The sequence below is a fragment of the Coregonus clupeaformis genome, chromosome 34 (genome assembly GCF_020615455.1).
Source record: "Coregonus clupeaformis isolate EN_2021a chromosome 34, ASM2061545v1, whole genome shotgun sequence".
NCBI lineage: Eukaryota > Metazoa > Chordata > Actinopteri > Salmoniformes > Salmonidae > Coregonus > Coregonus clupeaformis.
Window position 1 is genome coordinate 17,786,852 of NC_059225.1, and position 28,000 is coordinate 17,814,851.

Consider the following 28,000-nt stretch of genomic DNA (forward strand, 5'->3'; position numbering starts at 1 on the left):
GGTCAATTGCGCAACGTGTATGCCAATTTAGGCGACCTGGAACGCTACTATTGCCCACTGTCTGCAAGAGGGAATGTCGCTCTGGCTGTCATCCCTCCCTCGAGCTGTCAGTTGACAGTGCAACACCGAGCCGAAAGCATCGTAGGAAAGAACACAGATTTGATCAACCGTAGATTTTAGATTTATCCTCTTTGGTACTGTCATATTTCGAGGCTGACCAACGAACGCGTAGGAGGGAGAAAAACCAAAAGGACTGAATAGCTATTTTAGCGAGCTAGCTTAGCTAGCAAGCTAACGACCGTTAGCTTTGGGCAGTGCTGCCACTACTCTGCTAAAGCTAACGTTAGCTAAGGTAGGAGTGTGCAGTACCAGTAGGCAGGCGATCTGCGATGGCATTTTAGTGTGGTTGGTTGTAAAAAATTAATGGTGAGGCTGCATGAAAATTTGTATTTTATTTGACCATTGCGGTGCTAGCTACGCTTTTGCTTCCTAAATGTTTTGCCTGGATGCGTTCAGTCAGTTGGGTGTTTAGCCAGTAAGCAATGCTAACGACGTCGGCTCAGTGAGGCTGTCGTGTCGGGGGTGAGGAGTTTGAGGAAGGAAGAGGTGACTTACGATGTTGGAGGGAAGTGTTGGGTTAACGAGTTAGTGGTGCGTTAGCTGACAGTGAAGGAAATAACGTTACTTTTTTACAATACATTATCAACGACCGTAATTTCGTTAGCCAGCTAACTAAACGCTAAGGCAAATTGGAGTAGCTAGGTAATACTGTTGTTTTCGGATTGCTCGCTAGCTAAATGCAGAGTAAGGGTGATCATTGAGAGGCTACTCTCCCAGCTCCATAAATAACTGTCACTGAGTGATATCCAGCCGATTTCACATTACTAAAGATGGCTACAGCGAGCAGCATTGCCGCATCTATTGCGAGCAAGACGAAGACGAAGAAGAAACACTTCGTGGCTCAAAAAGTGAAGCTGTTCCGAGCCAGTGACCCTCTGCTCAGCGTCCTTATGTGGGGAGTCAACCATTCGGTAAGTCGGTCCATTGGGGTTGGTTGGTGGTGGTGGTCAAATCGATGTTTCATGACCCTGTAACGTTACTACTAACTTAAAACTAAAGCTCAGCTACCTAACAATAGTGTCATCTATGTGTCAGAATGTGGTTGACTTGACATACTAGAGACTGCTAGGTGCAAATCAGGGATGACGGCTAGCAGTGGTTATCGTCCTGTCGATGCAAATCAGCATCTGGTCACACCAGGCTTGATTTTGAATTCAAATGTAGTTGGTTTTCAATAGAGCTTTGGCAGAAATGCAATACTAACTAGGTAGCTAAGTGGGCTTTCTCATGGTGTTGGGGTAGATTGTCAGCCATATCATGTGTAATTTCTCCAACTGCATGTATTAAGACATACCACACTGCCTGGGGTAAATGTGAATTGCTGATAGAACAGTTATCATAATATTAGCCTATACTGTGCTCTCGATGTGACACTAAGTAGCTTAGCCTCTGTGTTTTTCAGTTATTTTACTGTGTGTGTGTGTGTAGGATATGCTCTCTGAGCTCCCAGGGTCCAGTGTCATGAGAGAGCAGATATTCCCATGTCAGAGAGCTTATCATCGCTCTCCGTCCCTTCCTCACTCTGTCATTCACTGTACACAGAAGGAAGGCTGAGTCAGAGCCATGTAGCTTAACATAGGCTCACTGTCCCCATGTTTCATGACATAACATACTAATTAGCATTTTTACTAGAATGTTGTGATTGTTTTGGATAGAACATTGAAGTTCTAAACCTCAAATGGAGTTTGCTGAATTCTTTAGCATACGTCTGTGGAAGAGTGGCTATGCAAAGAATGAATGATCACCATATTCTGGGTATGTCAGCATTAGATTATCTCTGCAATGCTACACTGGCTGTTTAGAAGAAGTGACGTTTTTACTCACTGAATGCCATGTAAACATAAACTGAGTGGTTTTAAATAATGAGCAGAGGTTATTTTGTAGATGGACCTGAAATGATTACCCCAGCCTAGCCAACAGAGTAAACCAGAGATTACTTTAAACAGAAAAGAAGCCCAAGAATAAACCTTGGCTGTGTTACTGTAAAGGCGTCCGCATGCTTCCCAGCCAAAACAGTTTGGTAGAGTTCGTGCATATATTATAATTACATTTTGTGACATTTCTGTTCGTTTTGGCTTCGGTGAGTTTTTTTCCCCGGCTGTTCGGACACACAAAAATGGTTCTAGAGGCAAGCCGAAGTTTGGCGCCGAAGTCTACGCCCCTTCATCGGTGATTGGTCAACAGTAGGGATTCTTCAATAAAGTCTTTGTTGTCATTCAACGAGAGACGACTCATCTTCTTTTTTAATTGAAAGATACTGCACCAAATATCTTAGTTAGATGTAAATATGCACGACTAAGATCTCTTTGGCAAAAACGTCAAAATTAATGACAGATTTCTTAAATTATCTTAGATTAATTCTGACTAGCAGCACTTCTTCTTGACACACTGCTTGCTTAACCCGAAAGCCAGCCGCACCAATGTGACAGAGGAAACACCGTACAGCTGTGATGAGTGTGATTAGAAGGAGTCAGGCGCAGAAGGGTAAATCACCGAATACAGAGTTTATTCTGTCGTACACAGTTGCGCTGGATAGCGACAACAAAATACAGGCACAGGGGAACAATCTAACCCGGCAATACAAGGTACGAGTAGCTCCACCGAGCTACACTCAACTCACATAAAACAATCACCCACAAGGACAAGGGGGCAGAGGGAACACTTATACACAGACTAATGAGGGAATAAGAACCAGGTGTGTGTAATTGACAAGACAAGACAAATGGAATAATGAGATATGGAGCGGCAGTGGCTAGTAAGCCGGTGATGACGAACGTCGAAGCCTGCCCGAACAAGGAGGGGAGGCAGCCTCGGCGGAAGTCGTGACAGTACCCCTCCCTTGACGCGCAGCTCCAGCAGCGCGCCGACCTCTGCCTCGGGGACGGCCAGGAGGACGTGGAGCAGGGCGAGCCGGATGGCAACGGTGGAAATCCCGCAACAGGGAGGGATCGAGGATATCCCTCACCGGGACCCAGCACCGTTCCTCCGGACCAGACCCCTCCCACTCCACGAGGTACTGAAGGCCCCCCACCCGACGCCTCGAATCCAGGATGGAACGGACAGAGTACGTCAGGGCCCCCTCGATGTCCAGAGGAGGTGGAGGGACCTCCCGCACCTCAGACTCCTGGAGCGGACTAGCCACCACCGGCCTGAGGAGAGACATATGAAACTAGGGGTTAATACGGTAATCAGGGGGAAGTAATAACCTATAGGTGACCTCGTTGATTCTCCTCAAGACTTTGAACGGCCCCACAAACCGCAGGCTCAGCTTCCGGCAGGGCAGGCGGAGGGGCAGATTCCGGGTCGAGAGCCAGACCCGATCCCCCGGTACGAAGACCGGGGCCTCACTGTGGTGGCGGTCAGCGTTGGCCTTCTGACGACGCACGGCGCGTTGGAGGTGAACGTGGGCAGCGTCCCACGTCTCCTCCGCGCGCTGAAACCAGTCACCCACCGCAGGAGCCTTGGTCTGGCTCTGGTGCCACAGTGCCAGAACCAGTTGGTAACCTAAAACACATTGGAATGGTGTTAGGTTAGTAGAAGAGTGGTGGAGAGAGTTCTGGGCATATTCTGCCCATGGCAAGAACACCGACCACTCCCCCGGCCGGACCTGGCAGTAGGATCGCAGGAACCTACCCACATCCTGATTTACCCGTTCCACCTGCCCATTAGACTCTGGGTGGAACCCAGAGGTCAGGCTGACTGAGACCCCCAGACGTTCCATAAATGCCTTCCAGACCTTGGATGTGAACTGTGGACCTCGGTCAGACACTATATCCTCTGGTACCCCGTAGTGCCGGAAGACATGTGTAAACAGGGCCTCCGCATTTTGCAGAGCCGTGGGAAGACCGGGCAGAGGAAGGAGGCGGCAGGCCTTGGAAAAGCGGTCTACAACGACCAGGATGGTGGTGTTACCTTGGGAGAGGGGAAGATCAGTCAGGAAATCAACACTTAGGTGAGACCATGGTCATTGTGGAACTGGTAAAGGTTGTAACTTACCTGCTGGGAGGTGCCTAGGTGCCTTACTCTGGGCGCACACCGAGCAGGAGGAGACATACACCCTCACGTCCTTAGCCAAGGTAGGCCACCAGTACCTTCCGGTCAGGCAGCGCACTGTACGACCGATACCTGGGTGACCAGAGGAGGGTGACGTGTGTGCCCAGTAGATCAGACGATCACGGATAAGAGTAGGCACGTACCGCAGCCCAGCTGGACACTGAGGTGGAGATGGATCTGTGCGTAATGCCTGCTCTATATCCGCGTCCATTGCCCATACTACCGGCGCCACAATGCAGGAGGTAGGGAGTGTGGGGGTGTTGTCTCTGGGCCTCTCCCCTGTGTCATACAGCCGTGACAATGCGTCTGCCTTCACGTTCTTCGTAACCGGGATGTATGACAGTGTAAAATCGAACCGGGTGAAGAATAGGGCCCACCTGGCCTGGCGAGGATTCAGCCTCCTCGCTGCCCTGATGTACTCCAGGTTACGGTGGTCCGTCCAGATGAGGAAAGGGTGTTTCGCCTCTTCGAGCCAATGCCTCCACATGGTCAAGGCTCGGACAACAGCCAACAGCTCCTGATCACCAACGTCGTAGTTCTGCTCCGCCGGGCTGAGCTTCTTAGAGAATAAGGTACAGGGGCGGAGCTTGGGTGGCGTGCCCGAGTGTTGAGACAGGACAGCGCCTATCCCTACCTCGGATGCATCCACCTCCACTACGAACGGTAGTAATGGATCGGGGTGGGCCAGTACCGGGGCTGAGGTGAACAGACCCCGTAGTTTGCTGAAGGCCAGGTCAGCCTCAGCTGACCAGCGGAGCCGGGTCGGCCCACCCTTCAACAGGGATGTAATGGGAGCTGCGACCTTGCCAAAGGACCGAATAAACCTCTGATAGTAGTTGGCGAAGCCAAGGAAGCGCTGCACTTCCTTAACCGTGGTTGGAGTCGGCCAATTACGTATCTCCACACCTGAGGTGGTAATGCGGTATCCGAGGAAGGAGACGGACTGCTGGAAAAACATACACTTCTCTGCCTTAGCATAAAGGTCATTTTTCAACAGTCGGGCCCGCACTTTGCGAACCAGGGACACAGGCTCGGCGCGCGTAGCGGAATACACCAGAATGTCATCGATGTAGACCACTACACCGCGACCAAGCATGTCCCGAAACACCTCGTTCACAAAGGACTGGAAGATGATGAAGCATTCATCAAACCGTAGGGCATCACCAGGTATTCATAATGCCCCGTGGTTGTGCTGAATGCTGTCTTCCACTCATCCCCCTCTCAGATACGCACCAGGTTGTACGCACTCCTGAGGTCTAATTTGGTGAAGAAGCGCGCCCCATGCATTGACTCGATCACTGACGGAATGAGGGGGAGAGGATAACTAAATCTGATTGTCTCCTTGTTCAGTGGTCGATAATCAATGCAAGGGGCGCAGACCACCGTCTTTCTTCTTCGCAAAGAAGAAACTCATGGAGGCGGGTGAAGTGGAGGGACGTATATACCCCTGGCGCAGGGACTCGGTGATGTATGTTTCCATAGCCGCTGTTTTAGCCTGCGACGGGGTACACATGACTCATGGGAGGTACAGCGTCTACCCGGAGGTTTATCGCACAATCCCCCGCCCGATGAGCTGGTAACTTGGTAGCCTGCGTTTTTGAAAACGTGTGCGCCAAATCGAGTAATTAGGGGGGGATGCGCACGGTGGAGGTACTGTCTGGACTTTCCACCGTGGTTGCACCAACGGAAACACCTAGACACCTACCCTGACACACTCGCGACCACGCCGTGAGAACCCTCTGCGGCCATGAGAAGGTGGGGTTGTGGAGTGCTAACCAAGGGATACCTAATACCACAGGGAAAGCAGGGGACAATGAGTCTCCTGGGTAATCATGGTGACTGGTGCAGTAACTTCCTGAACGAACCCAGACCCTAATGATCGACTATCAAGTGCTCTGATGGGGAGTGGAATGGATAGGGGAACCAATGAAATGCCTAGACGGCATGAGAATGCCCTGTCCATAAAGTTCCCAGCTGCGCTTGAATCGACTAGCGCCTTTTACTGGGGAACTACCATGTGATCGGGAAAGTAGATGGGTAGGGTACCGTGCGCAGCAGAGGGCTCTGAACGAGTGTGGGTGTTCGATACCTGGGGTGATGCGAGAGTGCCCTGCCTGCCGCCTCCAGACCCAAAAGAGCGTTGACAACGTGTGGTGTACCGTCTCTTCGTGCCACTAGAGTGGCACTGTCGCTGTCGTCCTCCGCTCTCTCGGATGGCGGCTCCACCCAGTTCCATCAGCTCGGGATCCGAGTCGGCCGGGGTGGGAACGGGCAGACCCCATCCAGGACGTCCTCTGGCTGCCAGCAGGTTGTCCAACCGGATGGCCATGTCCACCAGTTGCGTGAAGGACAACATGGTGTCCCGGCAGTCTAGCTCCTGTCGGACATCCTCCCACAGATGGCACCGGAAATGGTCGATAAGGGCCCGCTCGTTCCACCCGGACCCCGCTGCAAGAGTCCGAAACTCCAAAGCGAAGTCCTCCTCTTGACCTTCGGGCGGGTGATCGAAGACAGCCCGAAAGAGGCGAGCAAACTCCCCGTAGTTCTCCAACGCGGCTCCTCCTTCGTTCCAAACCGAGTTGGCCCACTCCAGGGCTTTCCCCGAGAGGCAGGAAACGAGGGCGGACACCTTTTCCCGCTCCGATTGGGGCCGGCCTGATGCTGGAGAAGTAGAGCTCCAGTTGGAGGAGGAATCCTTGGCAGAGAGCCGCCGTCCCGTCAAACTCCCGTGGTCGGGATATCTGGATCCCTCCGGGTGCTGGGGTGTGGGTGGCTGGATCCAGTTGGCCAGCTGCTCTCGACATATCGGGTCCTCTCCTCTCCAGGCGTTGGACGACTTGAAGAACCCAATCCATCGCTTCCCCCAAGCTGGCCAGCATCGTGGAATGCTCCTGGACCCGTGCCACGACCCAGGCATGCGCTCCTCTCCCGCTGACTCCATAGTGGGTGGGTGATTCTGTGATGAGTGTGATTAGAAGGAGTCAGGCACAGGAGGGTAAATCACTGAATACAGAGTTTATTCCGTCGTACACAGTTGCGCTGAAATACAGGCACAGGGGAACAATCTACCCCGGCAATACAAGGTACGGGTAGCTCCAACAAAATACAGGCACAGGGGAACAATACCCCAACAATACAAGGAGTCGCTAGAGCGCGATGGGACAAGGACATCCCAGCCGGCCAAACCCTCCCCTAATCCAGACGACGCTGGGCCAATTGTGCGCCGCCTCATGGGTCTCCCGGTCGCAGCCGGCTGCGACACAGCCTGGGATCGAACCCGGATCTGTAGGGACGCCTCTAGCACTGCGATGCAGTGCCTTAGACCGCTGCGCCCCTCGGGAGGCCCCAAACAATTTTATTTTAAGGGAGTATGCGAGCACACTCCTTCAGTTCGGCTAGCCGATTTCGTCTAGGCACCAGGCGAACTGAAGCATGCTGACGCCTTAACAGTGAAGTGTTGGCCAGACACAGTGGTGTTCTCTATCTCTGTAGTGGTCTATGTGGTGGTCCTCTACTGTTCCAGACAGACAGATGTTGAGCCCCCCCACCCCCACCCCCTCAGTGTGGGTTCTCCCTCATTCACGTTGCATCAGAGGCTGGTCAGCCCAGCTCAAAGTTCTACATTAAAACAGTCTCTTTGGGTGCAGGGTTACTAGTGTGAATGAGAAGAGGGGACACACACACACTCTTATGGAAAGAGCCTTGATTGTGCTGTGCTCTCCACTGCACAGGGCCTAAGGGCAATTACATGGTAACAGAATTATGCTGAGACTCAGATTTTAACCCTTTAAAATGTATACCAAACAAAAAACATTGATTTAAAAGTTTAACCACCCATAGAACCTATGCACAAGGACTACTTTGAACAGTTTCCACAGAACATTTTACAAAAACACATTTACAGGAAGAACTGTGCAGATACAACATTTGGTAACCGTTAGTCTGTTACCAAACTTTGCATCTGTATAGTTTTTCCAGTTAATATTTTATTTTATTTACTGTGTAAATTGTTCAAAGTAGTCATTGTGTATAGAGTTGTATGGTTTGTTAAAATTGGAAAAAAATGTTTTTTGTTTTGCATACATTTTTAAGTGAAAAATCGGTGTTTCAGCATAATTCCGTTACCGTGGAATTGCCCCTAACTAATCTCGGTGTTAAGCCAGGGAGGGGAACCAAGGGAGGTTACACAATAAATGTGTCACGACCACAACAGCCTAGCCTAGATGGTATTCTATCCAAGTGGTAGTTTACTACACCAGGCTTGTGTGACGTCGTGACCACATCTGGGATCGGAATACTTATATTAGCTCCCAGAGAGAGCTAATGCCCTAGGCTTTAGCTCAGTGGGCTAATGTGGTCCACTTTAGTCACACAGACAGTATCTGGGTTGGATTCCCGGCCAGTGTGGCATAGCCTACATGGTCAAACTTCTCTTTTTGCATTGCCTGACAGGGTGACGGATAGCCGTGTTTTATGCCTGAAGCTGCTTGCTTTACAGTTTCACTCGTCATGGTCACAACGACTTTCTCTTGCTTGCAGACTTGCAACAAGCTCTAAATTGGTCATTTAGTGTGGGCGATAGTTAGAAATAGATAGAAAGCCTGCTGATTGTGTTTGAGCTGCTGGTAATGCCCCAGGTTTGAGTAGGGGTCAGATGTAATGTCTGCTAGCGACGGAACACTGGAATGGAATGGGGAGAGTGGTAGGCCTGACAATGTGGTCCACCAGTAGAACTGTGCAGAGGCAAGACACACACACACACACACACACACACACACACACACACACACACACACACACACACACACACACACACACACACCGAGGCAGGCAACAAAACTCACCAGCTCACTGCATTCCTGCAGCTCTAGCATCATGGGAAACCAGTGACAGAGCTAGACAACTCAACTGTTAGTCACTAGACGGCCATGGTAGAGAGGACAGAGAGATGTCACTAGATTACCATGTTAGAGAGCTTTTCTTGATTTGCAGCAGCACATCTACTGTAGTCGTTTGAGCACAAATTGTATTTGTGATTTTAAAGCGCTAGCCGCCTCTGTGCCTCGGTCCTTCCAGCTATGTGATTGGTGGTAGTGCATGAGTGACAGCAGCTAGACCTCTCTGTCTATAATCCTTCATCTCCCCGTGTGGAGAGAGAACTAACTCAGTCTGACAGCCAAAGCCTCACAGACATCCCTACTGTCTTAAGGCCTTGAGGATATAGGACTTAGCTTAGAGAGAGACACTCTGACAGTTGACATGTACCTCAGCCGTACAGCGGTCCAGCAACATCCCAGGCAAGGACCTGTAGTGCTTCATCCATGGACAGGAGTTTGAGAAATACTGCTATCTAGAATGTCTGTACAAGTCTCTGGTGAATCATGGGCACATTGTAGACATTGTAGACATGTACTATTTCAGTGATTCATTTCAGTGATGATTTGATGTGTAGTAGCATTATACATTATAAATCAGTGAAATACTCTAGGGGAATGTACAGTCAGTCAGTAACCAATCAGACGAAGTGAGAGTCGATAACCACCAGTAGTTTAATTAACGTAATCAAAGTAATTCTCGGTCTCATATATTCCCAATTCTATTTTCTCTGAACCTGATTGGTCCCTCGTAGTAAGAGTGAAGCTATCTGATGCTTCATTCTTGTTCCATCTCTTTGTCATTCATCTCCCTTTTCTGCCCCTCCTGATCTTTGTCCTTGCCAACTTCCATCCCTCTTTCCTTTCTTCTCTCATGCTCTCTCTCTGCTCCCCCCTCTCCCCTCTCCCCAGTCCCCTCTCTTTCTCCTCCTCTCCTCCCCCCGTCCCCCGTCCCTCTCTCCCCCCTCTCTCTGAGCCAGTGACTATGTCTGGGTCTGTGTGTTGCGTAAGAGGCTGTTCCTATTAATAGCCACAGGAGTGACCTGCAGCTAATATGTGGTGAATATGGGTGAAGAACAGAATAGATGGGATCGCACAAAGTACCTGCAGTCCCCGGGGACCAGACAAGCACATCCACTGTGTGTGCGTGCGTGCATGTGATCTCTCAGACACGCTTCCGCAGCATTCATATGGCTGTAGCTTGCCATAGAACAGAAGGAAATATTACGCGTTATGTCTGAGGAGACGATGACATTGCATGACATTGATGTAAACTGAATATAGCTTAAAGCGGCAATCAGCAGTTGAAACAATAACAAAGCGTTCTCCCCACCTATGTTTTGGTAAGAAGCTGAGGGATGGGGATGGAGAAATGTAACCTTTTGAACTAAGCTCATGAGGCATTTATAAGTTATATTCTTCAAGAATCAATGGGTACATGCATATAATTGATTTAAGTCCAAAAATGGACGTAGCAACTGCTGATTGCCACTTTAAGCCACCAACAGTAGATGTTGAAACTGCAGCACACGTGTGCCCTCGTTGCATGGCCATCAATGTGTGTACAGTAGGCCCTACGAGAAGAGAAGCGAATAGAGTGCATGCGTATGTGTATGTTACCAATCATAGCTTGGCCCTGGTGGTGTGTGCTCATTAACCCTCTGCTGTGGAGGGGAAACAAGGGAGTAATGAGAGAGAAGGTGTTTTAATAAGAAAGGGTTCCTTCCTTATAGCCTCACAGGATTAGCCTAGCTAGCATTTAGCTTAGTTTAGCTGGCAGGACCCTCATACTCCCCTAGCCAATACAGAGACCATTCCCCTCACTCGCATGATATCAGCCAGGAACAAATAAAACAGATGTATTCTACTGCTAACATGATTTATTCCTCTACTTGAGTAATCTAGTCAAACACAGAGTGATAAGAGCAGGGCAGGTTCCTTATATTCAAGTTGTTTACATTGTGATAAACAGGTCATGTTGAATGACGATTATCATTTCTATAGGGCCTATGCTGTCTACAGCCTGTGATAATGAATAGGCTAATGTACAGTAGAGAGAGGTAGTGGTCCCATTGTTTAAAAGCCAACCAGGCCCCCTGGTTTCTATACAGTTATAATCTGTGACCTTTAAAGCCTCATTACCTTGGCTACTCCCTAAACATGTCTGGTGATTTGACCATTCAAGTTTCTCTGCACGTGACATTTTAGCCACACGCCTGGCTTCCCACACACTCAAAGAAATCGTACCACCAACAAAGCTTTAAAGTTAGACTCAGCCATATGACATCATCATAGACTGCGAGGCCAGGTTTTTTTCTGGATCAAAAAGGGGCCTAGGTGGTGGGCGTGGCAGGGAGAGCGGTTGGCACGGCTGAATTTTAGAGAGAATTTTAGAAGTCCCCCATCTTGACGGTGTAGAGAAATGTTTGCATTTTAAACACTTAGGCGGCCCGCCCAAGCCTTTTCTATGCAGAAAAAAACCTTGTAATTTGAATCTGCCATAACCTATTCCCCCCACCCCGTTCCAAACCATGACAATATATTAGTGTCACAAAGGGCTCTGGTTTCCTTTAAAAGTACAGTAGGCAGGGATATATAAACAGGGAACAGACCATGAAATGGTGTGTTAGTGTGGTGTGTATATCTTATGTAACTGAGGGTGTAATTGGTATCATAGTGTGAAATTGGTCCTGATTAGCTTTATTGGAGGCAGAGTCAGTCAGAGAGAATTAGGCTACTCCCCCATGAAAAGGCTACAGACTACTCTCAAATTGCATAAAATAAACTATACATGGAAACTGACAAAGAACACAGCTGACACTACAAGGGACAAGGACACCAAGGAGCACAGCTATCAACATACAGCCTTCCTAAAGAGAAAGGTCTTCAGGCCCGTTTCAAAGGAGCCCAGAGTCTGTGGTGCCTTCAGGTAGGGCTGGGCGATATAGCCTAAAAATCATATCTACATTTTTTTCAAACTTATGGGGCGATTTCAAGATATCTAAAAAAATAAATAAAATAATACACTGCATTTCAAATAGTCAGCAATAATCCTAATGAATTCAGGGCTTGTGAACTTATACCTAGGTTAAACGTAAACCTTCCACAACCATAAGACCCAGATGGGTTGGGTTAAATGCGGAAGACACATTTCACTTTAATGCATTGTTGTACAACTGACTAGATATCCTCCTTTCCTTTTCACTAGACATTTAATTATTTAATCAAAATAGTTCAACCTGCTTTTTTGCAATAGTCACTGATCTGGCTTTCAAGTCTGTCTATGAAAATGCCATTTTTTGTTACAAATTTAACCAGAACCATGCATAATGGTAGCCTGGTGGTTAAGAGTGTTGGGTCAATAAACTAAAAGTTGCTGTTTTGAATCCCCGAGCCAACTAGGTAAAAAAGCTGTTGATGTGCCCTTGAGCAAGGCACTTAACCCTAATTGCTCCTGTAAGTTGCTCTGGATATGAGCATCTGCTACATAACAAATACAAAATAAAAACATGATGCACATTCACTATTAATGACTAACTTCTTGTGACAGGCATTTGGCTAAAGAAAATGAACACAGGTCTCATATAAACATTCTCTCAAGCACAAGCCCACGTGCTAGTGAGTAGCCAGCTAATCTGTATATTTCAAGTTTAGCCAACTTGGATCTTTTTGCTAGCTAACAAGGCAGAACAGTTGAATTGTTATGAACACAACCTTCTGTCCGTCTCCAACTGTTTGAACAGCATGCTAGCCTGTCCACTTTGTTCAGATGTTGAAATCAAGTGGCCTACCTTATTTCTCAGAATGAGAATGAGTTGCCAATTCCTTATATAATTGTGTTTTATGCTTATTGCACGTTTATATAACACAGACTAGACAGCTAGTATAACAGCCTTTGGCTAAAATGCTGCTAGTGGTACTTAGTACCGCAATGCCGCACGCAACGAACTGAGCATTCATTTGCCAGAATCAGTGTTCATTGATACTTTCGTTTTAGTGGTGTCATTAGAAATGTTAACTTTTCCTGTATTACGGTAGCATAATGTCTCAATATGTTTCGGTGTCCATATGACCAATTCTGTTGGACCAAACCTCAAATGCAAATAGCGAGTTGAAACCGCACGTCAGAGAGGAAGACGTGATCTCTCATCTTTGTTGTTGTGAGGGGCTTTGTGTGTGTGTGTGTGTGAGTGAACCAGAGAAAGAGGGGAAACGTGCGGTTTCACTCTGGCAAAAATAAGCCCAATGTGTTTTTATGGGCTTATTTTGGACCTTGTCACCTGGCTTCCTGCCTTTGGGAGAAAGACTCCCATTGTTAGGGCAGAGACGTGCTTCTCGTCATTATATACAGATCTCTGGTGTAAATGGGAAGGTGCACAGAAGGAGCAAAGGAGACGAGACCAAAAAGACAACAAGTGGACATAAACGTTCATATAAAAATAAAAACTTGATTCTTGCGATACAGGCATTTGGAATATCATGCAAAAAAATTAATTTGCATGAATTCGATATATCGCCCAGCCCTACCTTCAGGTGGTCCGGGAGGGCATTCCAGACGCTGGGGGCAGTCGAGCTGAAAGCCCATTTCCCCAAGCAGCCGAGCTTGTTTCTGGGGGCGTGGAGAAGCAGGCTGTCGCTTGACTTGAGGGTGCGGGTGGGTTATGGGGGTTGGGAGACCGATAATTTAATTCTACATTACACGCAATGATGCGGGTTTCTCTTCACATGATGACTGAAATGAGACTACCAGGCTGAATTGTTAACCATCACAAGGACCGGGTTGCCTGTCTTCTTTGAGATGTTACTGTTGGGGTGCAGAAGACGTGAGGCAGTGAGACAGATTGAACAGGGTTTACCCTATTTGTTTTATCACATCACACTATTTTGTTCCAAGACACACAGTGGTAGAAATATTGCTAACTAGCCTAACTGTGCATTCTGCACCCTTTCATGTGATAGGCCAGATTTGTACACAATTGCACCTGTGAAATGTGCTGGATCTCGATGTGCGTAATATGACCACTATCCTGAACAGGTGTCATCCGGTTTAGAGCAGTATATCTCTGTCAGTGCTGCTAGGAGAGATTACATACCAGCTACACTTACTAAATCTATCCCCTTTATAGTCAAACAAACATTAAATCAGTCACTAAGCGGTAAGCACCAACTGCTAGAGTAGGCCTATGTACTGTGACTGTACCATAGTAATGTCTAGCCTGTCCCATAGTACTGCTCTGTTTGAGTATAGACTGGTTGTACTTGTTATATCTTCCATACATGTAACAACTGGTTATCTTGACTTAAGTACCAGTGATCTGTCAGCAGGTGCACCAGCCAGCGCTGTTTCTGTCAGTCAGTCAGAGCTGTGTGTCTGTCTGTCAGTCAGAGAGTTGTGTGTCTGTCAGTCAGAGAGTTGTGTGTCTGTCAGTCAGAGAGGGTGTTATGAGAAATTAGGCTCCCTGTGCTGAGTTCCTCTCCCACTTCCTGTCCACTGGGGCCACGGAGCGCACTCACTCTGCTCCGAGGCGGAAACCCCAAACTCCGTCACCAAGGCGACGAAGAACAGGAAATGGCACTGTGAAAGTTGGCCAGGCTGAGATAGACAGAGGGAGATAGACGCGGTGCAGAGAGATAAGTCATCATCAGAGGAGGAGATTAAACACAACATAAACATGAGAGCTGCACTCTGCATCACTCAGTTTCACTCCGAGGTGATAAGAACAGGCCAAGGAACACAGTGACTAGAATATATAGGATGCGTCCCAAACGGCACCCTATTCCCTTTATAGTGCACTACTTCTGGGCCCTGGTCTAAAGTAGTGCACTATAATGGGAATAGGGTGCCATTTGGAACACATCCATAGACCGGTCAGGGTATTCGAAAACCTAGAGGTCCGGGGAATGCTGTTCTATGTGGTTCTCTTCATTCTGGGCTAAATCCTGCCTGCCTGACTGAACAGATGAATGCAACATGATATAATTAGACAGAGAGACTAGTAATCCTGCTTCCTTCAGGGGAGATGTTTGTATTCTGTCACTGTCAGCCCCCAGAATACATTGCTGCTGCTGCCTGCCTCCTGAAGGTTGGCCCTGTGCCACTCCTCTGTCTCTGTGTGCGGGAGGGGGGGGTGGACTGACTACTTTCACAGAGGTCATGTCGCTCATCTCCCCTCCGATGATAAGAGAGAGCCTCACCTGCTTTGCATGTGTATCTGATCAGTTACAGGCATGAGAATGGAAGTGGAGGTGTGTGTCTAGGGGCATTGTCTTCTCTCCTGCCTCTGTACTGTGTGTGAAATAGAGCTTTGTGATGTGGGGACGTCTCCTTCTGATGTACACAGGATGCATCGGTCTCTCTGGGTGATGTTGTTGCCTGGCACCCTACATCACTGACAGTCTCTCTGGGTGACGTTGTTGCCTGGCACCCCACATCACTGACAGTCTCTCTGGGTGACGTTGTTACCTGGCACCCCACAGTCTCTCTCTCCTTAACATCTATCAAGTTCCTGCCCCCTCCTGAAGTCCACTAGCTTCCTTTCCTTGTCTCCTTTCCTCCTGGACCAAGCTGCAGTCTCGCTCTCTTTCGGATGTTATTACACCTGAATTGGTCTAGAGGAGGAGTAGAGTCCTGCTGAGACCATATTCTACACCGTCTGTTGTGTGGATCCTTCAGCATTAGGCGAGAGATGCAGGCATCAATCCCACATGACAGGGGCATATTGGCCCACTACCTATTAAAACAGGATGATATGATAAGATGATATCGATACTTTTCCACTATATTGGATTGCAACATAAACGTTTAGCTATGGTACATTTTTTTATCAAGTTCTTACAGAAATGACAGAATATAACGGAATTGCGCTGAGACTCAGATTTTTCACTTATAATGTATGCCCACGTTTGTCCACGTTGTCCAAAAACTCTGTTGAATATCTGCTCCGAATTCAGATTCAAAGATATCCGCGGAAATAATGGGGTGTCAGCTATGTTTTGATTTGATTTGACACTGAATTTAGAAAAAATATTTTTGGGTTATTGAACTACAGTAAATGAAGTGGAATTTCATTATTGGTCCCTGATCTGTACTACACAGAAATTAGGGCTGACCCCATTTAGTCGACTGGTCGATTGTTTGGTCGATAGGCTGTTGGTCGACCAAGATTTCTTTAGTCGAGCAGTAGCCTCCCGAGTGGGGCAGTGGTCTAAGGCACTGCATCGCAGTGCTAGCTGTGCCACTAGAGATCCTGGTTCGAATCCAGGCTCTGTCGTAGCCGGCCGCGACCGGGAGACCCATGGGGCAGCGCACAATTGGCCCAGCGTCGTCCAGGGTAGGGGAGGGAATGGCCGGCAGGGGATGTAGCTCAGTTCGTAGGGCATGGCGTTTGCAACGCCAGGGTTGTGGGTTCGATTCCCACGGGGGGTATGGGAAAAAAAAATTATACATGTATGCACTAACTGTAAGTCGCTCTGGATAAGAGCGTCTGCTAAATGACTAAAAATGTAAATGTAAAAAATATATATATATGTATATGTATATATATGTATATACACAGTACCAGTCAAAAGTTTGGACACACCTACTCATTCAAGGGTTTTTCTTCATTTTTACTATTTTCTACATTGTAGAATAATAGTGAACACATCAAAACTATGAAATAACACATTTGGAATCATGTAGTAACCAAAAAAGTGTTCACAAATCAAATATATTTTAGATTCTTCAAATAGCCACCCTTTGCCTTGATGACAGCTTTGCACACTCTTGGCATTTCGTTTTTTTTTTTTATATATATATAAATTAGCAAACATTTCTAAAAACCTGTTTTTGCTTTGTCATTATGGGGTATTGTGTGTACAGTGATGAGGAAAAATTTGTTTTTAATCGATTTTAAAATAAGGCTGTAACATAACAAAATGTGGAAAAAGTGAAGGGGTCTGAATACTTTCCTAAGGCACTGTAGGTATGTTTTAGTGAGAAAGAGTTGGGATCAGATACAACTATGTTTACCCACCCCCAAAAAGTAATATTTATGAGCAATTTTGTTTTACATTTGATGGGGTTGGGCAAAGGCTGAGATTGGGGTTGAGAGTTACCCTTTAAGACTTTTTCTGCTAGAGGTTTTTTCTAAGACCCCTTTTCCATCTGTTCGACCAGAAATCGAATGTTTTGGGTGGAAAAATGTATATATGCCTTAATTTCTCAAAAAGATTGACTCTTTGCTTTCATTTGACACCCAATTTGACATGCTCCTATGAACTTCACTTGTTGGTGCACATGGGTCCTTTTACATGGAAATGATCCTCTCCTTGGGTAATTGTAAAACCATGATGTGTCATTGGCCCTGGTCTCATTATGTTTGTAACAGACCTATAAGACTGGAGTGGCAGCTATAATAAGTAGTTAATAAAACCATAGACTGTGGACCTGAACAGCCTCTCAGCATGACACGCGCAGAGTGACACACAAACACTCACACAGACAGCTAGAAACTGAGTATGACAATCTGTCTCCAGCCCCATCCCTCAATCTGTGTGAGTCACGGCAGCTCTGAAGATCCATGCTGTCTGGAGGCTATCTTGACTACAACCCTGTTCCTGCCTGCCTCCTCCTCCGCACACACTCTCTGTCCCATGTGTTGGATTCAAAAACCTTGTTTCACATTTCTTGCAGTAGATGAAATACAGAATGTCTAGTCACGGTTGTTGGCAGCAATAGATGGGCTGTTAGTCTTCAGGCATTTAGTACTGGGCTGGAACAAAAGCCTGCACAACCAGGAATGAGGGTCACTGAGCTAAAGAGACTGATGAAGGGGGTTTGATGAGTATGGAGGTCTGAGGTCCTGTATGCTCATCTTGAATAAAAAAAACAAGCCTCTGGACTTGACTAACATTAGTTAAATCTGATGGGAGTTTTATGTTTAGTCATTACTCTACAATAAGACAATATGCTCTCTCTCTCTCTCTCTCTCTCTCTCTCTCTCTCTCTCTCTCTCTCTCTCTCTCTCTCTCTCTCTCAGATCAATGAGTTGAGCCATGTTCAGATCCCTATCATGCTGATGCCTGATGACTTCAAGGCCTATTCCAAGATCAAGGTGGACAATCACCTCTTCAACAAGTAAGTGTACACACACACACTAATTTAATTGCTCTGATGTTAAATGTCTACTACCACAATAACAGCTTGTACTCAGTGTTGTGACTCTATGTTTTGGTGTGTGTGTAGGGAGAACATGCCGAGCCATTTCAAGTTTAAGGAGTACTGTCCTCTGGTGTTCCGCAACCTTAGAGAACGGTTTGGCATCGACGACCAGGATTTCCAGGTACACGCATGCAGAAGCAGACTGAACAGCTCTCTTCTCCTCTCGCCCCCTCTCTCTCTCTGTTCTCTTCCTAATCTTGCAAGATTTATTTCATGGTTATCGCCAAGTTTCTCTTTCTCTCTCTGTCTGTCTGTCTCTCTCTCTCTCTCTCTCTCTCCTGTCTGTCTGTCTGTGTCTGTCTGTGTCTGTGTCTGTGTCTGTGTCTGTGTCTGTGTCTGTGTCTGTGTGTGTTCCCAGGGTAGAGTGTGTGCTCTGTGTTGGCATTAGGGAGGTCAATGTTTTCTGGTCCTCTGAAGCTGTCTCTCATGTTTATATTACGGTGGAGGGAGAAGGAGTGGGCTGAGGGTAGGAACAAGCACACATGGAGGGGGTTACAGAGAGGACTGGGGTAGGTTACTCTGGAGGGCATCAGCTGTGTGCTGGGGGGCACGAGGTGGTAGGAGGGTGGCACACACCCAGGGGAAGGAGGGGTGTCTGTCCACACACAGTGGCTGGGCTGTTGGAGGGTGTGGGAGAGGGATAACAGGGCCTTAGAGGCCTGCCTGACTACAGCTGTCTCTGACAATCACACACAATCCCACTCTCTCTCTTTCTCTGTCTATCTCTCTCTCTCCACAATTTCTCCCTTTCTCGTTCACATTCTCTCTATAGATTCAAAAGAAGTTTCAGATTTTTATAGACATTTGTGATTCACTGTTCTCTCTCTGTGTAGAACTCCCTGACCCGTGCGGCTCCGTTGAACAGTGATTCTCAGGGTCGGAGCGGCGCTCGCTTCCACACCTCCAATGACAAACGCTATGTCATCAAAACCATCACCAGTGAGGATGTGGCCGAGATGCACAACATCCTCAAGAAGTACCACCAGGTACACACACACACCTCAAGAAGTACAACCAGGTACACACACACCTCAAGAAGTACCACCAGGTACACACACACCTCAAGAAGTACCACCAGGTACACACACACCTCAAGAAGTACCACCAGGTACACACACACCTCAAGAAGTACCACCAGGTACACACACACCTCAAGAAGTACCACCAGGTACACACACACCTCAAGAAGTACCACCAGGTACACACACACCTCAAGAAGTACCACCAGGTACACACACACCTCAAGAAGTACCACCAGGTACACACACACCTCAAGAAGTACCACCAGGTACACACACACCTCAAGAAGTACCACCAGGTACACACACACCTCAAGAAGTACCACCAGGTACACACACACACCTCAAGAAGTACCACCAGGTACACACACACACCTCAAGAAGTACCACCAGGTACACACACCTCAAGAAGTACCACCAGGTACACACACACCTCAAGAAGTACCACCAGGTGCACACACACCTCAAGAAGTACCACCAGGTACACACACACCTCAAGAAGTACCACCAGGTACACACACACCTCAAGAAGTACCAAAGTGAGTCTTAATCCAACTCTCCTCTAATTCTTCTATTTCTCTAGTTCATAGTGGAGTGTCATGGCAACACGCTGCTGCCTCAGTTCCTGGGGATGTACCGCCTCACGGTGGACGGAGACGAGACCTACATGATCGTCACCAGGAACGTCTTCTCCCACCGCCTCTCCGTCTACAAAAAATATGACCTCAAGGTAGGTGGGGAGGAAGGTAGGTGGGGAGGGAGGGAGGGGGGGGGGGGGAGAGATAGTTGTAGACTTTTATAAGGAAAAAGGAATGTCTGACATCTTTCTGTCTGTCAGGGCTCCACTGTGGCCAGGGAGGCCAGCGACAAGGAGAAGGTACAGTAATTTACACACACACACACACAAAGTACAGACACACAAAACAACCAGACCTATACATGGTGTGTTTTAATGTATTGATATAGACACTGATTATGGAGTTTGATTCTGATTCCTGGCCACTTCCTGTCCTATAAAAGCCATGTGGAGGAACCGAGGGTGCGAGGGAGGGAGCTGTGTGTTAACACCTGGTCCTTTAAACCAACATAGCTTCTGTCCATTACCTACCTGCCCTTCCTTCTGTCATCATCAACTACATGGCTCAACTTCTACTGAGCTGGTTTGCTTTGGTTTTTGGGGTGGGGGTGGGGGTGGGGGGGTAGTTCAAGCCATCCATCCTCTTCTGTTAAGACCCCTGCCCATTATACTCCCCATACTCTTGCACGCTCTCTGTGTCTTCAGTTTGCTCCATCAGTTTACTACTGCTACAGCAGTTCCAGTGCTTCCCCTGCTTGCTGTCTGTGTGTGAGAGACTGAGGTGTGTGTGTGTGCGCGCCAAATGCTTTGTTCTTTGTCTTCTAGAGAGTGAATGTTTTTTGTGTGTGTGCGTTTACATTCCTGGATTATTTGATCAGATGCTGTTTGTTGTATGAGGCAGTTTTCTGGTAATGAGAGCAGACTTTCTCTGAGAGTGAATGAGTGATTCAGCCCAGAGCCATACATTCTAAATATATATCTGTGATTCAGCCAATGGTAGTTGTACAAACAGAACACAGGCTTTGGGATTCTGCAACCTTCCCTGTTGGCAGGAATCTTCTTTGCGGCATACTGTTTTTGGACGTTGTGTTTAGTGTGGGTGTGCGTGTGTGTGTATGTGTGTGTGTCTGAGTAGCCAGGTCATCATTTGACCCTGAAAGGCCGGATCTTTCCTCTAGCGACTGTAGAAGCTTGGCCGGGTGGAACACCAGAACCAGCGGGGCGTTGTAACTTCGGGGAACCCCTCAGTCTAAATATATCTGACAAAGAGAATAAGGACTTAAATGGAAGTACAGAAGCCGTTGATCACACACTCTGTACTACACAGTAAGCTCTACTCTCTTCTCTCAGCTTGGTGTGTGAAAATGTGTGACTATTACAAAATGCCAGTAGTTATTGCTGACAGATCAGCGATAACGGACTAGCCAAGATGTGGAAGGACTTCAATTGTTCATTTTCCAACCACGACAGCCGCAGTACTACTACGATAAGTACCTTCTGCTGCTTCTACTACTGCTGCCTCTGCTTTGACCACATTTGCAGCATTCACAGGCCTTCAAGTTGTGTACTGTTTTGTCTTAAAAGTTTGACATACAGTGTACACACACACACACACATTGTATGCTCACAGAAATCTGTAAACGGGCATGCCATGGCCACCCACCATCACTGTTCAATTACATGACTGAATAAAACACCTTCTCACATTGAGTGTAGTCGTGTGTATGTTCGGGCGTGACTACATGCATTATCATGTTTAATCTTTAATGGCAGACTGGCTTTAGAAATGCACATTTTCTGCATTTTCAGGTTAGGTTGATTTAATTGGTTAGTTGGTTAAGAGTTGTGACTGAGATGTGTCCATAGACACTGCTGTGTATTCATAAATACTGGAGGGGTGAATGGAGGTACAGGGTATTTGGTGTGTGTTGAGCTACATGGTAGTTAGTATGTGTTAGGTGGTGTAATGTGTGTAACAGCGGTATGGTGTGTAGGGTTTCACACACAAACAACAAGCCCTCTTGACTGACTGCATGCCAACCCCCCTCTCTCTCTCTCTCTCTCGCATGTTCTCTGCATGGTCCTACATCTCTAGGCTTGTGTCTCCAACACCCCGACCAGCTCCACTCTGTGCTGCATGCTGTGGACTCGCTTGTCCTACTGTCCTCACATGGAACCTGGATTTTTATTTTACATGAACATATTCATAGTTTACAGCCAGGGTGGGCAATGGAGCTGCGGTATGCACTGTGCAGGGTTTTGTTCCAGCCCAGCTCTAAACACACCTAATGCAAGTGATCTAATCACAGTCAATGTTTAGACCATGAATAGTGATGTGATTAGGAATCAGTTGTGTTAGTGCTGGGCTGGAACAAAAGCCTGCACTCCCAGCTGTCCCCCTGGGTCCAGAGATTTGTCATGGTACCTGTTTACCACTGTAGATCTCTGCTATCTAACGTTGTTGTTTCCTCTCCCTGGGCTCCTTGTGCCAGCTGGTAGTGTTGTTATTAACACTGTTAGCTACCGGCTGGCCCTCCCTACAGGCAACATGGCTTTTACCTGAGACAGTCTGTCTAAGCAGCAGTCTAAAAGAACACCTGAAATGCCACCCTAGCTGTTATAGCTCTTCCTTATGCGCACAAAACCGGAGGATATGCAGATTCTGTTTACATGAAATATAATATGCCACTTAGCAGATGCTTTTATCCAAAGCGATTTGCAGTACAGTGAGAGCATACAATTTAGTATGTGTATGTGATCCCTGCGGAAATTGAACCCGCAACCTTGGCTTTTCTAGCAGCACTTGCCAGGCTGTACGCTCTTTCAGAAGCTCTCTTCCCTTGCCTCGCTTGAAACAAAACTAATACAGTTTGTGTATTTCCTAAACACTTGCCTTTCCTTCCAACTTCCTTCCTTCCTTTCCCCGGCTCTCTCCTCTCATCCTCCTCCCTCCATCCCTCCCCCGCTCCCCTCTTCTAGCAGCCACGCCCTCCTGAGGATGCGCCCCCGCGGCCCAAATCTAACGTTCAGCAAAGGCTGCAAACGCTGCGGATCGCCACACGCTTTTACTGCGCCATGAAACACGTAAGAGACGTAAGGAACAAGGCCAGGCATGCTCAATCTATCTACCTATCAGATCAAATCATATTATAGAACCAAGGCCAGGCATGCTCAAGTTATCAGATCAATCGTATCTCATTTTATTTTCATAGCTTTTTTCAGATTCATGTCATGACGGATACAGGACAGGACACCTGCAATGGACTGGCATGTAGGAAACAGACAGACGGAACTGGCTTATTCTGGAACAGTTTTTCAAACTGCTGTTTTTGCCCCTTTTCCTTTATGGCTATTGACTCACAACCAATCACTTTCACTTCCTGTCCCTCTCACAAACACACACACACACAGTGTGATGATGCTGTACCTCAGAGAGTGTGTGTCTGCTTCTGAAATAGCACCCTATTCCCCATATAGTGCACTACTTTTGACCAGGGCCCATCAGTCCCCCTGGCTAAAAGTAGTCCCCTTAATAGGGAATATGGTGCCATTTCAGATGCAGCCTGTGTGTAGTTGACCCAGATTCCCATTCAGTGTTGATGTGCAGGCAGAGAGAGACACGTGGCTGGTTGGAACAGCTGTTGTCTGAGCATGCCCAGAGCACAGCACCACTGGGCTGCAGCTGCTCACCACCAGGCCTGGCCTCTCCTCTCCTGTCCTTCCTGACTACTAATCACAATCCTGCAGTACTATCATCACACCAACCTGTTTCACTGACTGCTTTTGTTTTTATTTACCTGGAGGTTTGACTGTATATTTTTGATACTTCAGTTGGTGATCTGGTACAATTCTCCTGTTCTTTCTCCCCAAGCTGTGACAAATTCACTATTGAGCGACATCACTCACATCTGATGTGCCACAAACTTCCTGTAGCGCACTGTGATGATGATGATCAAAAAACTGCCTTCGGTCACCTGATTGAAGGCCATGTGCAATGACCCTTTGATCTATCTCTTTCTTCTCTTGTTTTCTCCCTCTTTCTCTCTCATTCTCTCAACCCATCTTTATCTGTTTCTTTCTCTCTCTCCATCTCTCTCTCTCGTGGCTGTTTTCATCCAACTTAATCTATTCTGTTTTTTTATTTTATTTTTATTTTACCTTTATTTAACTAGGCAAGTCAGTTAAGAACAAATTCTTATTTACAATGACGGCCTACACCGGCCAAACCCGGACGATGCTGGGCCAATTGTGCACCGCCCTATGGGACTCCCAATCACGGCCGGTTGTGATACAGCCTGGAATCGAACCAGGGGGTCTGTAGTGATGCCTCAAGCACTGAGATGCAGTGCAGTGCCTTAGACCGCTGCACCACTCGGGAGCCCGGGTGTTTGTTACTGCTACTCTACCTTGTCAGCCCAGTCTACCTCTGAACCACAACCATTACGTACAGTACCTGATCTACTGCTTGTATGGGCTCCTCTATACTTTCTCTGAGAATAGAACTGATAATTGAGCGATTAGAGGGGTTGATCAGGAAGATGGGTGTTTGGGAAGAGATTGAGGATGCATAGAATGGGTGGCTGGATATCTGGAATGTATATTCTTTTTAGGATGCTGTCTGTAGCTGGTACTAGTGTCTACCTGCTGTTTGACTCTCCACATTATTACAACATTCACCCATTTGAGTGTGCAAGGGTGCCTTGGCCATCGCAGCATTGTTTGTGGTCTTTGTGTTTGTTGCTATATGTGTGTGGGTTTGTGTGGCTGCTTTCCTCGTGCTGCCATAGAACTGCTTCTGTCAGCTCTCTGAGCAGTGCTGCTGCTGTAACCTAATTTCCTGCTCACTCCTTCCTCTCTGCCACAGAATAACGCCCACCCCCCTCCCCCCGCAGACCACAGGCCACACATGGTACTGTAGCCAGATGGCTCAATGGAAATTCACAAGCCTCCATAGAGCTCACACTGTTTGTCTCGAACTGTTGTTATATGTGTCACAGACAAACATGATTCAGATCACTTTATTCAACGAGTCAGTTAGTTAGAGGATCATTTTAAAGAGTGTTCATTCTGACTCCTTTCTAATAATGTAAATAGTTATAAAGTCCAGGTGTGTCCTCTGCTGTCCTGACTGTTTGTCTGTCTGTGCGGGGCATCAGGCCAAGGAGCTGCCCACCTACAAGGACAACGACTTCATCAACGATGGACAGAAGATCTACATCGACGATGACAACAAGAAAATTTTCCTGGAGAAACTACGTAAAGACGTGGAGGTGTGTTTGTGGTTCTGTTATTTCTTCTGGTGTGAGGGAATGAATACTTGGGTTGGATTAATCCTGGTCTCACTCTAAAATGTTATTCTCCCCTTTTACTCTCTCCATTACTTTATTCTATGTCTCCTCCCTCTCTCTCTCTCCCTCCAGTTCCTGGCCCAGTTGAAGCTGATGGACTACAGTCTGCTGGTGGGGATCCATGACGTGGAGCGGGCTGAGCAGGAGGAGGTGGAGAGTGAGGACAACGAGGGGGACGATGAAGGGGAGAGTGATGGAGGGATTGGCACTCCCCCTGACTCCCCCAGTAACACCCTGGACAGCACCAAGCCCCTGTCCCCCGGGGAGTTTGACCCCACCATAGACGTCTATGCCATCAAGAGCAACGACAGTGAGTGGAGAGGGGGAAGGAGGGAGGAGGAGGAAAGGGATAGGAGGAGGGGTACAGGAGACTAAAAAGGAAAGGGTTCACTTCAAAACAGTGGGTCAGAAATACCAAATAGATGAGCAGTATGGTTGTAGCCCTCTGGTAGGCTTCATTTTATATAATTAAGAAATAAGGCCAGAGGGGGTGTGGTATATGGCCAATATACCATTGCTAAGGGCTGTCACGGAGTGCCTGGATACAGCCCTTAGCCGTGGTATATTGGCCATATACAGTGGGGGGGGGAAAGTATTTAGTCATCCACCAATTGTGCAAGTTCTCCCACTTAAAGAGATGAGAGAGGCCTGTAATTTTCATCATAAGTACACGTCAACTATGACAGACAAATTGAGATTTTTTTTCTCCAGAAAATCACATTGTAGGATTTTTAATGAATTTATTTGCAAATTATGGTGGAAAATAAGTATTTGGTCACCTACAAACAAGCAAGATTTCTGGCTCTCACAGACCTGTAACTTCTTCTTTAAGAGGCTCCTCTGTCCTCCACTCGTTACCTGTATTAATGGCACCTGTTTGAACTTGTTATCAGTATAAAAGACACCTGTCCACAACCTCAAACAGTCACACTCCAAGCTCCACTATGGCCAAAACCAAAGAGCTGTCAAAGGACACCAGAAACAAAATTGTAGACCTGCACCAGGCTGGGAAGACTGAATCTGCAATAGGTAAGCAGCTTGGTTTGAAGAAATCAACTGTGGGAGCAATTATTAGGAAATGGAAGACATACAAGACCACTGATAATCTCCTTCGATCTGGGGCTCCACGCAAGATCTCACCCCGTGGGGTCAAAATGATCACAAGAACAGTGAGCAAAAATCCCAGAACCACACGGGGGGACCTAGTGAATGACCTGCAGAGAGCTGGGACCAAAGTAACAAAGCCTACCATCAGTAACACACTACGCCGCCAGGGACTCAAATCCTGCAGTGCCAGACGTGTCCCCCTGCTTAAGCCAGTACATGTCCAGGCCTGTCTGAAGTTTGCTAGAGTGCATTTGGATGATCCAGAAGAGGATTGGGAGAATGTCATATGGTCAGATGAAACCAAAATATAACTTTTTGGTAAAAACTCAACTCGTCGTGTTTGGAGGATAAAGAATGCTGAGTTGCATCCAAAGAACACCATACCTACTGTGAAGCATGGGGGTGGAAACATCATGCTTTGGGGCTGTTTTTCTGCAAAGGGACCAGGACGACTGATCCGTGTAAAGGAAAGAATGAATGGGGCCATGTATCGTGAGATTTTGAGTGAAAACATCACTGCTCTAGAGGAGATCTGCATGGAGGAATGGGCCAAAATACCAGCAACAGTGTGTGAAAACCTTGTGAAGACTTACAGAACACGTTTGACCTGTGTCATTGCCAACAAAGGGTATATAACAAAGTATTGAGAAACTTTTGTTATTGACCAAATACTTATTTTCCACCATAATTTGCAAATAAATTCATTAAAAATCCTACAATGTGATTTTCTGGATTTTTTTTCCTCATTTTGTCTGTCATAGTTGACGTGTACCTATGATGAAAATTACAGGCCTCTCTAATCTTTTTAAGTGGGAGAACTTGCACAATTGGTGGCTGACTAAATACTTTTCCCCCCCACTGTATCACAAACCCCTGAGGTGCCTTATTGCTATTATAAACTAGTTACCAACATAATTAGAGCAGTAAAAATACATGTTTTGTCATATTGGGGTATACGGTCTGATATATCACGGCTGTCAGCCAATCAGCCTTCAGGGCTTGAACCACCCAGTTTATAATATAGGGATAATCCTGTGTGTCTGTGTCCAGGTGCTCCTAGGAAGGAGGTGTACTTCATGGCGGTCATTGACATTCTGCAGCATTATGATGCCAAGAAGAAGGCTGCTCATGCTGCCAAGACCGTCAAACACGGGGTATGTATGTGTGTGAGGTCGGATGCCTACGCCTCCGTTGGTGTGAATGTTGTGTGTTTGGGTTTCTTCCCTTGACTCACTGTCCTCCACCGTGTGTGTGTCTCCCCCTGCAGGCGGGAGCTGAGATCTCCACGGTGAACCCAGAGCAGTACTCCAAGAGGTTCTACGACTTTATCACCACCATTCTCTCATAGCCCCCAGGGGAAGGGGGGGGAGGAGGACTTAGGGAGAGGAGATATGGAGGAAAACAAGTGGAGAGAGGAGAGAAGGGATGGGTGGGGGGTATCATTCTCTTTCTCTCCGTCAGCAGGGGTGTCCCTCTCAGCAGCTAAAACCATCATTCGTTTACATTCATCTTCTCATCTGTTGATTTGATCTCTGTTACATTGAACAGGAGAACAGGTGTTCTAGGTTCTAGTCAGTACTTTTTTATTAACTTGTTTTGTTTACTTTGGGAATGTTTTTTTTTACTGCCTCTTAACACCATGTCCTCACCCTGCATTGTTGTTGTTTTTGTTTGTTGTTTGTTCTGCATTCCCCGTTGGG

At 47.1% G+C, this 28,000-nt stretch overlaps 1 protein-coding gene across 3 annotated transcripts; it reads left to right on the forward strand.

The window, feature by feature from the left end:
* Positions 1-73: 73 nt before the first annotated feature.
* pip4k2aa (phosphatidylinositol-5-phosphate 4-kinase, type II, alpha a) lies at positions 74-27,996 on the forward strand. Of its 3 annotated transcripts, none has more exons than XM_041861666.1 (11): positions 74-1,031; positions 18,068-18,165; positions 18,274-18,370; positions 19,083-19,235; positions 19,852-19,998; positions 20,107-20,145; positions 22,825-22,938; positions 25,002-25,115; positions 25,266-25,503; positions 27,351-27,454; positions 27,568-27,996. In XM_041861666.1, exons 1-11 carry the CDS (start codon positions 891-893, stop codon positions 27,646-27,648), a joined length of 1,326 nt encoding a protein of 441 aa, XP_041717600.1. In that variant the 5' UTR covers positions 74-890; the 3' UTR covers positions 27,649-27,996. The 3 variants fall into 3 exon arrangements, with proteins under 3 accessions (XP_041717600.1, XP_041717601.1, XP_041717602.1); XM_041861667.1 differs by having other exon boundaries at positions 22,825-22,929; XM_041861668.1 differs by lacking the exon at positions 22,825-22,938.
* Positions 27,997-28,000: the final 4 nt, after the last annotated feature.

What these genes read in the sequence shown, in the direction of transcription:
- pip4k2aa (XM_041861666.1), top strand. Translation starts at nt 891, where the DNA reads ATGGCTACAGCGAGCAGCATTGCCGCATCTATTGCGAGCAAGACGAAG. An exon ending in GACAATCACCTCTTCAACAA is followed by an intron (nt 18,166 to 18,273) that starts GTAAGTGTACAC and finishes GTGTGTGTGTAG; the next exon opens with GGAGAACATGCCGAGCCATT. An exon ending in CCAAGACCGTCAAACACGGG is followed by an intron (nt 27,455 to 27,567) that starts GTATGTATGTGT and finishes CTCCCCCTGCAG; the next exon opens with GCGGGAGCTGAGATCTCCAC.